Consider the following 11,379-nt stretch of genomic DNA (forward strand, 5'->3'; position numbering starts at 1 on the left):
ATCCACTGCATAACTCATCTTTTGGGAGAGCATGATGAAACACTAAACTATAATTTCATGTCTCATTATGTCATTCGTGAGCCCAAGGTTTGTAATGGAAGCTTGAACCTCTTTATAATTTCAGATTTGAACCCTCCTATGGTGAATTTGTAATATTTAGTTGTTGAACACTTGTAATGCTTAAAATTGCTCTTTATGGTTCAATGGTGATGTATATTTTGTAACGGTATGTGTGCATGATCTTTGGCATGCCATGGAGCACATTCCGAGACTACCGGGTTAGATATCAATTTAAGTGAATGTCGTGTCAATTGTCGGAGTCTCTAGATGTGGGCTAGCATGTGGCATGCCCTTAGGTGAACGTGTGCTAGCTCCCATCTTAAGAATGATGGCCGGCGGTTTGCTTAAAGCGGTATCAAAATTGGGCGGTTCTTACACCTACTCTAAGGCACCATTTCATCGAACAAGGCCTACCAGAGTTAAAATTAGACTGATGATCGTTTCAAAACCTTTCTGGATGAATGGCGAGATTGAGCACTTGGATTTGCCAGGTCATGAGCCTCACTTGATTGTTCGGCGCCAATGTGGTATAGAAGACATAACTTTCAGGAAGTGTAGAGTAGCTAGACTCACTTGTATGATTTCCTTTGCTTTGTTTGTTTCAAATCTTTTATTCTGTTATTAATATATAAGTGACATAATTTTGCATCACACAAGTGACGTATTAAAAGAGTAATTGCCGGTCAGCGCCTTGTATTAATGAAGCAAAAATACGCTTTATAAAGAAGAACGGAAGGGCGTTCTTCAGGTGTTCTAATTCTCATTAAAAAGATTTTTGAAATAGTCTCTAAGTATAATTACAAATACTAGCGCATGTGTGGAAATCTGCCATTATTATATTAGAATAAAAATTATTTTCTTAATTCCTAGCGGGTCCCATGGGAAAACAAAAAGTGGCATCCCACGTACATGTTTTTTCAAAAAAAAAACCATATTAATGAACAAACCCGGGCTGATTTAGTTTCAACAAAGATGTTTTTCCTTTCTGAGAAAAAGCAATACCAGCAGGTTTTAAAAAAAATGAGATGGCGGGAAAGCCAAGTCTCGGTAGGTCGAGGGGGTTGGTCCGGACGCAGCCTGACAACGGCCGCAGCAGCGGCACCAGGCGCAAGCCAGCGCAGGCGGCAGGGCGAGGCTTTCGCTTCACTGAGCGGCAACGGGGACGCCGCACCCAACCGAACCGACCCGAGCTCCCCCTCACGGCCTCACCCGCCGCGACGCGAGCGCCGACGCCACGCCCGCACCCCCCGTCGCCGCCCACCAAATCGCACTCCGGCCAGCCCGATCGATCGAACAGCCACCCCTCACCTCTCCCACCCGCCTCCTTCCTCTCACGTTCATATAGCAGCAAGCCGGCCCCTGCCACAAGGCAGAGAGCATCGCTCGCTCACACTTGCCCCGCCCGGCGTCGCCCCCTGCCTCCGCCGCCGTCGGGCCTCTGCAGCCTCTGCTGCTCGCCATGGAGGCGAGCGCCGGGCTGGTGGCCGGCTCGCACAACCGGAACGAGCTGGTGCTCATCCGGGGGCACGAGGAGCCCAAGCCGCTGCGCGCGCTGAGCGGGCAGGTCTGCGAGATATGCGGCGACGAGGTCGGGCTCACGGTGGACGGCGACCTCTTCGTCGCCTGCAACGAGTGCGGCTTCCCCGTGTGCCGCCCCTGCTACGAGTACGAGCGCCGGGAGGGCACGCAGAACTGCCCCCAGTGCAAGACCCGCTACAAGCGCCTCAAGGGTACGCGCATTTCTTTCCTTCTTCTTCTTCTTGCCCTCCTCGCCTCGTCGTCGTCTTCCCTGCACGATGATGCTGACTTGCTTCGCCGCCGTTGGCCTCAAGGGAGCCCGAGGGTGGCCGGGGACGACGACGAGGAGGACATCGACGACCTGGAGCACGAGTTCAACATCGACGACGAGAAGCAGCAGCAGCTGCAGCTGCAGGCGGGCGGCATGCAGAACAGCCAGATCACCGAGGCGATGCTGCACGGCAAGATGAGCTACGGGAGGGGGCCCGACGACGGCGAGGGCAACAACACCCCGCAGATCCCGCAGATCATCACCGGCTCCCGCTCCGTGCCGGTACGCATGCCTCTCCTATCTCCCTCTCGTTCTTCCGTTCCTCGTCAGGATTTCTAGGTACAGTTCTAACCGACCGCGGTCTCTAGGTGAGCGGTGAGTTTCCGATAACCAACGGCTATGGCCACGGCGAGCTCTCGTCTTCCCTGCACAAGCGCATCCATCCCTACCCTGTGTCTGAGCCAGGTTCGTTTCTGTTCACGATCAAATTTAGTGAAGAAAATGTTGGCTTCAATCTATTACAAATCAGACAACATCGATCACTTCCTGATGATGATGGGTTTGATTTCATCAGGGAGTGCCAAGTGGGACGAGAAGAAAGAAGTGAGCTGGAAGGAGAGGATGGACGACTGGAAGTCCAAGCAGGGCATCCTCGGCGGCGCCGACCCCGATGACATGGACGCCGACGTGCCGCTGTAAGTATCTACAGCTCCATTAGCCGCCGATCCATGACAGCAGCAGCTAGCATTTCCCCAAGAACAGGAACTGAATTTCAACTCTGACGAGCGAGCGCGCATGCAGGAACGACGAGGCGAGGCAGCCGCTGTCGAGGAAGGTGTCGATCGCGTCGAGCAAGGTGAACCCCTACCGCATGGTCATCGTGGTCCGGCTCGTCGTCCTCGCCTTCTTCCTCCGCTACCGTATCCTGCACCCCGTCCCGGACGCCATCGGCCTGTGGCTCGTCTCCATCATCTGCGAGATCTGGTTCGCCATCTCCTGGATCCTCGACCAGTTCCCCAAGTGGTTCCCCATCGACCGCGAGACCTACCTCGACCGCCTCTCGCTCAGGTCAGTGAGTCAGTCTCGACTCTCGACTGACATCATCCATCCGTCGCGAGCTCCTGACCTGCCGGTCGATTCGGTCCCAGCATGGCAGCTCTGACTGGCGATCGAGCTCATCTGCTGCAGGTACGAGAGGGAAGGGGAGCCGTCGCTGCTGTCGGCGGTGGACCTGTTCGTGAGCACGGTGGACCCGCTCAAGGAGCCCCCGCTGGTGACGGCCAACACCGTGCTCTCCATCCTGGCCGTGGACTACCCCGTCGACAAGGTCTCCTGCTACGTCTCCGACGACGGCGCGTCGATGCTGACGTTCGAGGCGCTGTCGGAGACGGCCGAGTTCGCGCGCAAGTGGGTGCCCTTCTGCAAGAAGTTCAGCATCGAGCCGCGCGCCCCCGAGTTCTACTTCTCGCTCAAGGTCGACTACCTCAAGGACAAGGTCCAGCCGACCTTCGTGCAGGAGCGCCGCGCCATGAAGGTAAGTACTTGCTGCTGCTGCTGCTGCTGCTGCTGTAGTGGATCACCTGCGCATCAAATCAAATCAATGGCTGCTCCAAAATCGGACGGAATCCCTGATCACACTCTGATGGATTGCGCAGAGAGAGTACGAGGAGTTCAAGGTCCGGATCAACGCGCTGGTGGCGAAGGCGATGAAGGTGCCGGCGGAGGGGTGGATCATGAAGGACGGCACGCCGTGGCCCGGGAACAACACCCGCGACCACCCCGGCATGATCCAGGTGTTCCTGGGCCACAGCGGCGGCCACGACACCGAGGGCAACGAGCTGCCCCGCCTCGTCTACGTCTCCCGTGAGAAGCGCCCGGGGTTCCAGCACCACAAGAAGGCCGGCGCCATGAACGCCCTGGTACGCTGGCACATAAGAATCTCCGTCTGATGCACATGCATCACGCCAGCAGCTGACTGAGATCTCTTCAGCTCCTTCAGAAGCAGTAACAGACTTTGCCGATGATCAATTCTCTGAACATTTATTTGTTTTGTTTCCCGGCCGTCAGATCCGTGTCTCCGCCGTGCTGACCAACGCGCCCTTCATGCTCAACTTGGATTGTGATCACTACATCAACAACAGCAAGGCCATCCGGGAGGCCATGTGCTTCCTCATGGACCCGCAGGTCGGCCGGAAGGTCTGCTACGTGCAGTTCCCGCAGAGGTTCGACGGCATCGACGCGCACGACCGATACGCCAACAGGAACACCGTCTTCTTCGACGTAAGCCTGCCGCTGGCCGCCTGATCAGAATCAGATCACTCCTCCTGATCGATCAGAGCAATCTGACTGACATTGGTGGTTCGTTGTTGGCGGTGATGCAATGGATCAGATCAACATGAAGGGGCTGGATGGCATCCAGGGCCCGGTGTACGTGGGCACGGGGTGCGTGTTCCGGCGGCAGGCGCTCTACGGCTACAACCCGCCCAAGGGCCCCAAGCGGCCCAAGATGGTGACCTGCGACTGCTGCCCCTGCTTCGGCCGCAAGAAGCGCAAGCACGCCATGCCGGAGGGCGCCGGCGATGTCGGTGAGTTTCTTGAGCTCCCGCGGCCGGATTACCACTTGTTCAGTTCAGGTGTAGTCTCGAAGATTGTTGAAAGGAAATGGCAACTTGATTGCTCTTCAATTCTTCAGGGATGGACAGCGACAAGGAGGTGCTCATGTCCCAGATGAACTTCGAGAAGCGGTTCGGGCAGTCGGCGGCGTTCGTCACGTCGACGCTCATGGAGGAGGGCGGCGTCCCCCCGTCGTCGAGCCCCGCCGCGCTCCTCAAGGAGGCCATCCACGTCATCAGCTGCGGCTACGAGGACAAGACCGACTGGGGTCTGGAGGTAATCAAGAGAGACATCAACCTCTGAAACCAACCATCAATTCTCCTCTGCTCTCTGCATTTTCCTCGGCATCAACCTCTGAAACCAAGCTCTGAAAACGAATTGCTCTGATTCCATGGGCAGCTCGGGTGGATCTACGGGTCCATCACGGAGGACATCCTGACGGGGTTCAAGATGCACTGCCGAGGGTGGCGCTCCGTCTACTGCATGCCGAAGCGGGCGGCGTTCAAGGGGTCGGCGCCCATCAACCTCTCCGACCGCCTCAACCAGGTGCTCCGGTGGGCGCTGGGGTCCGTCGAGATCTTCTTCAGCCGCCACAGCCCGCTGCTGTACGGCTACAAGAACGGCAACCTCAAGTGGCTCGAGCGCTTCGCCTACATCAACACCACCATCTACCCCTTCACCTCGCTGCCGCTGCTCGCCTACTGCACCCTCCCGGCCGTCTGCCTCCTCACCGGCAAGTTCATCATGCCGTCGGTGAGTGACAAGTTCAGATATGATCGATGCTAGCTATTAACTCTCTGCACTGCAGTCGTGCTGACACATCCCCGGCCGCTATACGTAATTGCAGATCAGCACGTTCGCCAGCCTCTTCTTCATCGCGCTCTTCATGTCCATCTTCGCGACGGGCATCCTGGAGATGCGGTGGAGCGGGGTGAGCATCGAGGAGTGGTGGAGGAACGAGCAGTTCTGGGTCATCGGCGGCGTGTCGGCGCACCTCTTCGCCGTGGTGCAGGGCCTGCTCAAGGTCCTGGCCGGGATCGACACCAACTTCACCGTCACCTCCAAGGCCACCGGCGACGAGGACGACGAGTTCGCCGAGCTCTACGCCTTCAAGTGGACCACGCTCCTCATCCCGCCCACCACGCTCCTCATCATCAACATCATCGGCGTCGTCGCCGGCATCTCCGACGCCATCAACAACGGTTACCAGTCCTGGGGCCCGCTCTTCGGCAAGCTCTTCTTCGCCTTCTGGGTCATCGTCCACCTCTACCCCTTCCTCAAGGGGCTCATGGGCCGCCAGAACAGGACGCCCACCATTGTCGTCATCTGGTCCGTGCTGCTGGCCTCCATCTTCTCCCTGCTCTGGGTCAGGATCGACCCCTTCATCGTCAAGACCAAGGGGCCGGACGTCAAGCAGTGTGGCATCAACTGCTGAGCGCGTCAAAAAATTCTGGAGCTTGTGCATAGGGAGAAAGAACAATTTAGAAATTTTGTATTGTTCATGTTTTGAAGCTTATGCTATGTTTTGTGTAATGTTCTGGGATCCAGAATTGTTGGACGAGGAATCGAACAAAGGACAAGGTTTGAATGTTAAGTAGCAAACCATATTCATGTTCAATCTAATCCTAGTTGCAACTGCTAAATTCAGGTCCAAACCATCTGCTCACGAACAGATCGATCCATCTTCAAGGGTAGGGCGTTATCGTTGCAATATATACTAGATTTTACGATCTGCACATGAATTCAAGCGATGAGATTCATTTCTGGATACTCTTGTTTAATTGTACTTTTAGTGAGTCCAGGTGAAGACCCTGAATATTCTGAAGGTGATACATGAACCTAAAAACTTTGCTGGCAACGCAAGCAAAATGCAGAACAAGCAAAGTCTATTTTTCAACAAACTGATGTGTGTCCAGTACCAGTTAGTTTTTAGAGTAAACTGCAATACAGACTTCAGATGTGAGCTAGCATCTGCTTAAAAACCGATGTGATGTTCCAACTAGGTACTTTTGGGTACAGAAGAGAGAAATCCGAACACGAGTAAGTTGTCAGCGCTCACCAGATAACCTTTTCAGTTATTTACGCCACTACAAAGAGAGCGCATCTACAAAATCTTACAGGTTTCTAAAAAGGAAAATTGAAATAAATTCTCCATCTTTGCCCACCCATTTCATCTATGTATTTCTTTCCTGATGCCAAAAAAATACAATGGGAAAGAAGACGGCTCCACTCTATACAGGGAACAAATGTAAGAAAGAAAGGGCTAGAAAAGCTGGGAGTGCCCTATATGGTGAAAACAATTTACATATGATGAGGTCTTTAAGTAAACCTATGATATCTACGCACTGTGGCCTGTGGGGAGTTAGCTGCACAGCATCACACCATGATCTCCAGGGGATGTTTAACAATTTGTTCTGTTCCTATTATTTCATCTGTACAGATTCCTCTTGCAGTTTGCACGATATTTTCTTAAGTTGCAGGTTCAACTTGAGCAGTTGTACCTGTTCATCTTGATCAACTTCTTAATTCATATCATGAAGCCTGTGTCTCTGTTGCATAAGATGTGTCCGTAGGCTGGACTCCTGCACCTGAGTAGTAATGGGAATGACAAAATAGCTAAGTTTTTGTGTACAAATGGCTGCCATCATGTGTCCATGTCTCTTAAAAAGAAAACCGGTGAATCAGTTGATCGCGAACAGTTCACCATCAATATTATTCAAAAATTAAGAGCTCCAAGTCAGTTGTGCGTGATCCATGCCCTTCAATCTCCTCTACTACAGTTCAATACCTTCTTTCATATAACCAATCCAAAAATTAGTGGCTAGGGCTCGGCCCGTGGTACCTGTGGTTGGTTTGGGCCCTCCTACCAGGGGGTAGTTGTAGTGGTCGGTAACACAGTGGGTTGTGGTCAGCCCAGGTTATGGTGCGGCCCTATAGGGTGAACCCGGCGTTCGAGGGTTTTCTCGGCCGGCTTGGCTGAGGTTTCTTAGTGCAATGCCATGGGGGCGGTCTTTCCCCCGCCAGTCGAGGGTTTTTTTCCCATATAACCAATCCTCTACTACAATTGGCTAGGGTGCTGGCAGTTACATTTGGATTGGATGTTCCAAGCTGCGGGGAGATGATCTCAGTAACTAGTAAGGCGCAATCATAGTTTATATACCAAACCTAGAAACAGAGCATTCGACTTTATTTGTTCGACTCTGACCTGGTGTTGCAACTCATTAATTTTCAATTATATTGAATTAAACTAGGCACCATTTATTTTACAACTACACTACCACTGTACCAAGTTAAGTGTATAAAAAAAGTTAAGTGTATAAAATTCAGAAAGTAATTATCCAAATGCAGTCCAGACTGCTGATAAAGACAGGACGAAACTAAAGGAAGGAGTATAGGTTGATCTTGATCCCCAATTAGTGGATAAATAATTAAACAGCATCCGCTAAAGACTCTATATTTCCACTGCAGTTGGATATTATAACATCTAAACTTTGATCCAGAGGCATATATTATCAGTTATGTTAAGCCTAGCTTGGAAGCAGTATTAGTACCTGCAATTTTGCAGCTGTAGCTAAGAGTTCTCTGCATTCATCAAGCATAACCTTTTCTTGTCCTGCTATGACAGAGAGTTCTGAAACCAAGGATTCCCTGTCTGTGACCTGGCAAGATAGTCTAATGTCAGTAAAACAAATCTTCAACAAGTAGAGGGAAGACTCCAGGCAAAAATTCCACCTTGATGAGCATACCATTTTATGCTAAATTATTACCTGATGCAGTTTGGTTGATTATTGTTATCCTAGAAAGAGACAGTTTGGTATAGTATAGAGGTAATGTTAGCAGATGAATCATAATTTATTGGGTTCCATAAAACTTTTTAAACATGCTGGTTTATTACCACTCTCATTACCAGGGAACAAAATTTGTCACTGCTGTTGTTAACATCTTTAGCATCTGAACCACTCCTTATTTAAAAATTGTGATCAATGGCTACTAGTATTAGATCACAGATTCTTGAGCCAAATAGTACAAACACATGATCTAAAGACTCAATTTTATAAAATAAACAAAATGGATACTAAATTAAAAATGGATTCATGCAAAATCTGACCTTTGAAAGCATGCAGCAAACAGATGAACCCAAACCTTGCATGACATCAACAGCTGAGCTTACAGCATTCTTGAGAGCAATTGCATCAACCTGTTGATATGATAGTCAGTAACATGGCAGAAATCACAAGAATGGCATACTAAAGATGTTGCAATTTACTTATCACAGTTCCCAGCATACCTTAGCTCCCGATGTAACTGGTAACCGCAGGGTGCTTGCTTTCAGAGCCTCAGTTGCCCCAAACAAAGAGATACTATTATCCCTTTCCAGTGTTGGCCACTGTTCAAGGTAAGCAATCTGGACCAAGAGAACGGCACATTTTAATTTTTGCATTTGCGGTAATAATTCCAGTAATATGAATGCTAAAAAGTTTAGAAGTCATAGTTTTTATGTTCCATATCATCCTCTGTATAATGTGGCACAATTAAGTATATCCCGACACCATGCTGTTCAATGCAATTGATCAACAATGCTAAGTTTTTCCCCCCACATTTTACATGCTCGAACAATAATTAAATATTACTGTTTAATAAGTAATGATCATGTAATTTACCTGTTCTTTCAGAATGTTGTACAGCCTAAGTTCTTGCTGAAGGTGCTGCATCATTATTCTTCTTGTATTAACAGAATCCCGCAGGTTTATAGTATTCCTCCAAACATTATAAATGGCATTCTGTTTCACATGACAAGAGGAAAAACTTGTTTAATCAATTAAAAACACTCAAAATAGGAAACAATATTCCAAGGAAAATATACTCCTAGTACACCAAAGTTACCAATTATAAAGAGTAGTAGATCACAAATTTCTAAGCCTAGATATAACAAAATTTTACAGAGAAAAAACTTCTATCAGCATTTCTTTATCAAATAGCTGACATCATCACTGCAAAAACCAATTGGTTTTGAAAAAAAAAACAGATGCCTAGTTCTGAGGCTTATGTTTTGGTTTGCATATGTATTTTGCAGCTGCAAGATTAACTTGTGACGAGGAAGTATTATAAACTGTTTGTTATGTCATCATAGAAGTTACACTAATTGCATGAAGCACAGGCATCCAAGAAAAACTAGGCAAAATGACACAGACCAGGCCAATTAAAACGCTACTAGATAATTAGCTAATTTTTACCTCAACAGTGGCCTTTTGAAAACATAGAGTGTCTTCTGCATAGGCATTTATAAAGCGCCACTGCAAATGTCTATTGTACAATAAACGCAGTTGGTGGATGTTTTCAATTTGGCTGGCATTTTTCTTTCCTTTTCTCGCATCAACCATGTAGTTAATATGAGATGTAACACTAGCTTGAATAGCTCCAGCACTTTGGGACCGACAGGGTGTTGAAGGCCTTGTCCGAGATGGGCTCTGAAAGGCCCTGGAAGTTGAGGATGCAGCTGACAATGCCTTGTTTGGGGATGATGAGCGTTGTAGAATTGGAACAGGAAAAGTAATTGTTCTGTTTGGTCGGCTCACAGATTTAGATCTCTCTGTTTTCTGTGAGTCTACCCTGTCATAGCTTCTGCTTGCCTGAATAGCCAAACTTCTTGCCACTTCATCCAATGATGGATTTAACCCTTTGACTGAAGATTCAACAGAAGGGGTCTTCCTTGGTGAAAGGCCTCTTGAAGTATTTGCCAAAGGGACCCGTCTGGTAGCTTTGTCAGAAAGGTCAATACTTCTTGACATGAGATTCTTTGGCACCTGCCCACCTATCATGGCTGGCCATCTATGTTGCTCAATTACCCTCTTAGAGGGCTCCTCTGAGGGTTGGACAGTATTTTTCTCAAAGCTTTGTTCAGAAGTATTTTTCTCTTTCATTTTTTTCTCAAAGCTTTGTTCAGAAGTGTGCTACGACAGTTTTTGTTTCACAGAAGGACAAGATGAGGTGACATTACGTGAGGGTATATGGCTCTAGGAAGTAGGAATAGTAGGACTGGGCACACCAGCTCAACCTGCAAAGTAATTGCTCGGATGGAGCATGATCAGATCAAAATCGACCGTACAGAACTCAAACACATCAGGTGATCTCTTCGGGGAGTAGGATCGTTGTGCCTCGCTCGTCAGGCATGGAGATGCACAATCAAACACATCTGCACCGGCCGCCGACGGTGGCGACGTTTGTTTACACGGCAGGATTATATTATCTGCTGTACAGTACGTACAGGGCGGAGAAGGGGGGGCGGACAGGGGCCTGGCCCCCATGGTCCCCAAATTTACACTAGAAATTTAAATTTTGATTAAATTTTTATATAAATTTATATGGTTGGCCTCCTCTAACAATGAAAAAATGAATTTCCTGGCTCCGCCCCTAAGTACGTACGTATGTCTTGCAGCCTTGGACTTGGACCGTGTCGCCGACTCAAGGGTAAGACGAAGACCATCTATCGGCATTGTTTAGTCGCCTCATTTTGACAAGGGGGTTTCCTTCATAAAAAAAATTACAAGGGGGACATCGTGCCGATGCGAGGCGCCCCAACTTTCGCATGATAACATATCCACGCACGGATAACTACTGTACTTGCTCTTATAAAAAACAAAACATCATCCACTACTTCGGGGACGAAAAGATCGTAGGCCGCGTGGGCCTACTCCGACGGCGCATTTCGTGACGAGTAGCAGCACCGGCCCAAATCGTATCTTCTGCTACCAGCCCAATCCTCCTCGTAATAAGGGCGTCTTTTTTATTTTTATATTTTTCAAAAATATTTTTTACAGAAATATATTTTCAATTTCACAATTTACAGTGGGGGCGGCAGAGACTTATATGTAAATAAAAATAATTTTTATTTGCGCGGAGGCCCTTGGCGGGAGCTA

At 49.0% G+C, this 11,379-nt stretch overlaps 2 protein-coding genes across 2 annotated transcripts; one reads left to right on the forward strand and one right to left on the reverse strand.

Moving 5' to 3' along the window:
• The first annotated feature begins 1,299 nt into the window (after positions 1 to 1,299).
• On the forward strand, positions 1,300 to 6,105 carry LOC120660698 (cellulose synthase A catalytic subunit 9 [UDP-forming]). Its single transcript, XM_039939320.1, has 12 exons — positions 1,300 to 1,790; positions 1,893 to 2,131; positions 2,218 to 2,314; positions 2,424 to 2,544; positions 2,651 to 2,917; positions 3,038 to 3,383; positions 3,505 to 3,768; positions 3,917 to 4,129; positions 4,239 to 4,434; positions 4,542 to 4,738; positions 4,862 to 5,215; positions 5,310 to 6,105. Exons 1-12 carry the CDS (start codon positions 1,520 to 1,522, stop codon positions 5,895 to 5,897), a joined length of 3,153 nt encoding a protein of 1,050 aa, XP_039795254.1. The 5' UTR covers positions 1,300 to 1,519; the 3' UTR covers positions 5,898 to 6,105.
• A 329-nt stretch (positions 6,106 to 6,434) lies between these two features.
• Positions 6,435 to 10,331, reverse strand: LOC120660699 (AUGMIN subunit 8-like). The gene is made up of 6 exons (XM_039939321.1): positions 9,697 to 10,331; positions 9,124 to 9,243; positions 8,751 to 8,867; positions 8,571 to 8,660; positions 8,014 to 8,121; positions 6,435 to 7,050 (listed from the first exon to the last, which is right to left on the reverse strand). Exons 1-6 carry the CDS (start codon positions 10,279 to 10,281, stop codon positions 6,985 to 6,987), a joined length of 1,086 nt encoding a protein of 361 aa, XP_039795255.1. The 5' UTR covers positions 10,282 to 10,331; the 3' UTR covers positions 6,435 to 6,984.
• Positions 10,332 to 11,379: the final 1,048 nt, after the last annotated feature.

The sequence above is a fragment of the Panicum virgatum genome, chromosome 2N (genome assembly GCF_016808335.1).
Source record: "Panicum virgatum strain AP13 chromosome 2N, P.virgatum_v5, whole genome shotgun sequence".
NCBI classification, from domain to species: Eukaryota; Viridiplantae; Streptophyta; class Magnoliopsida; order Poales; family Poaceae; genus Panicum; species Panicum virgatum.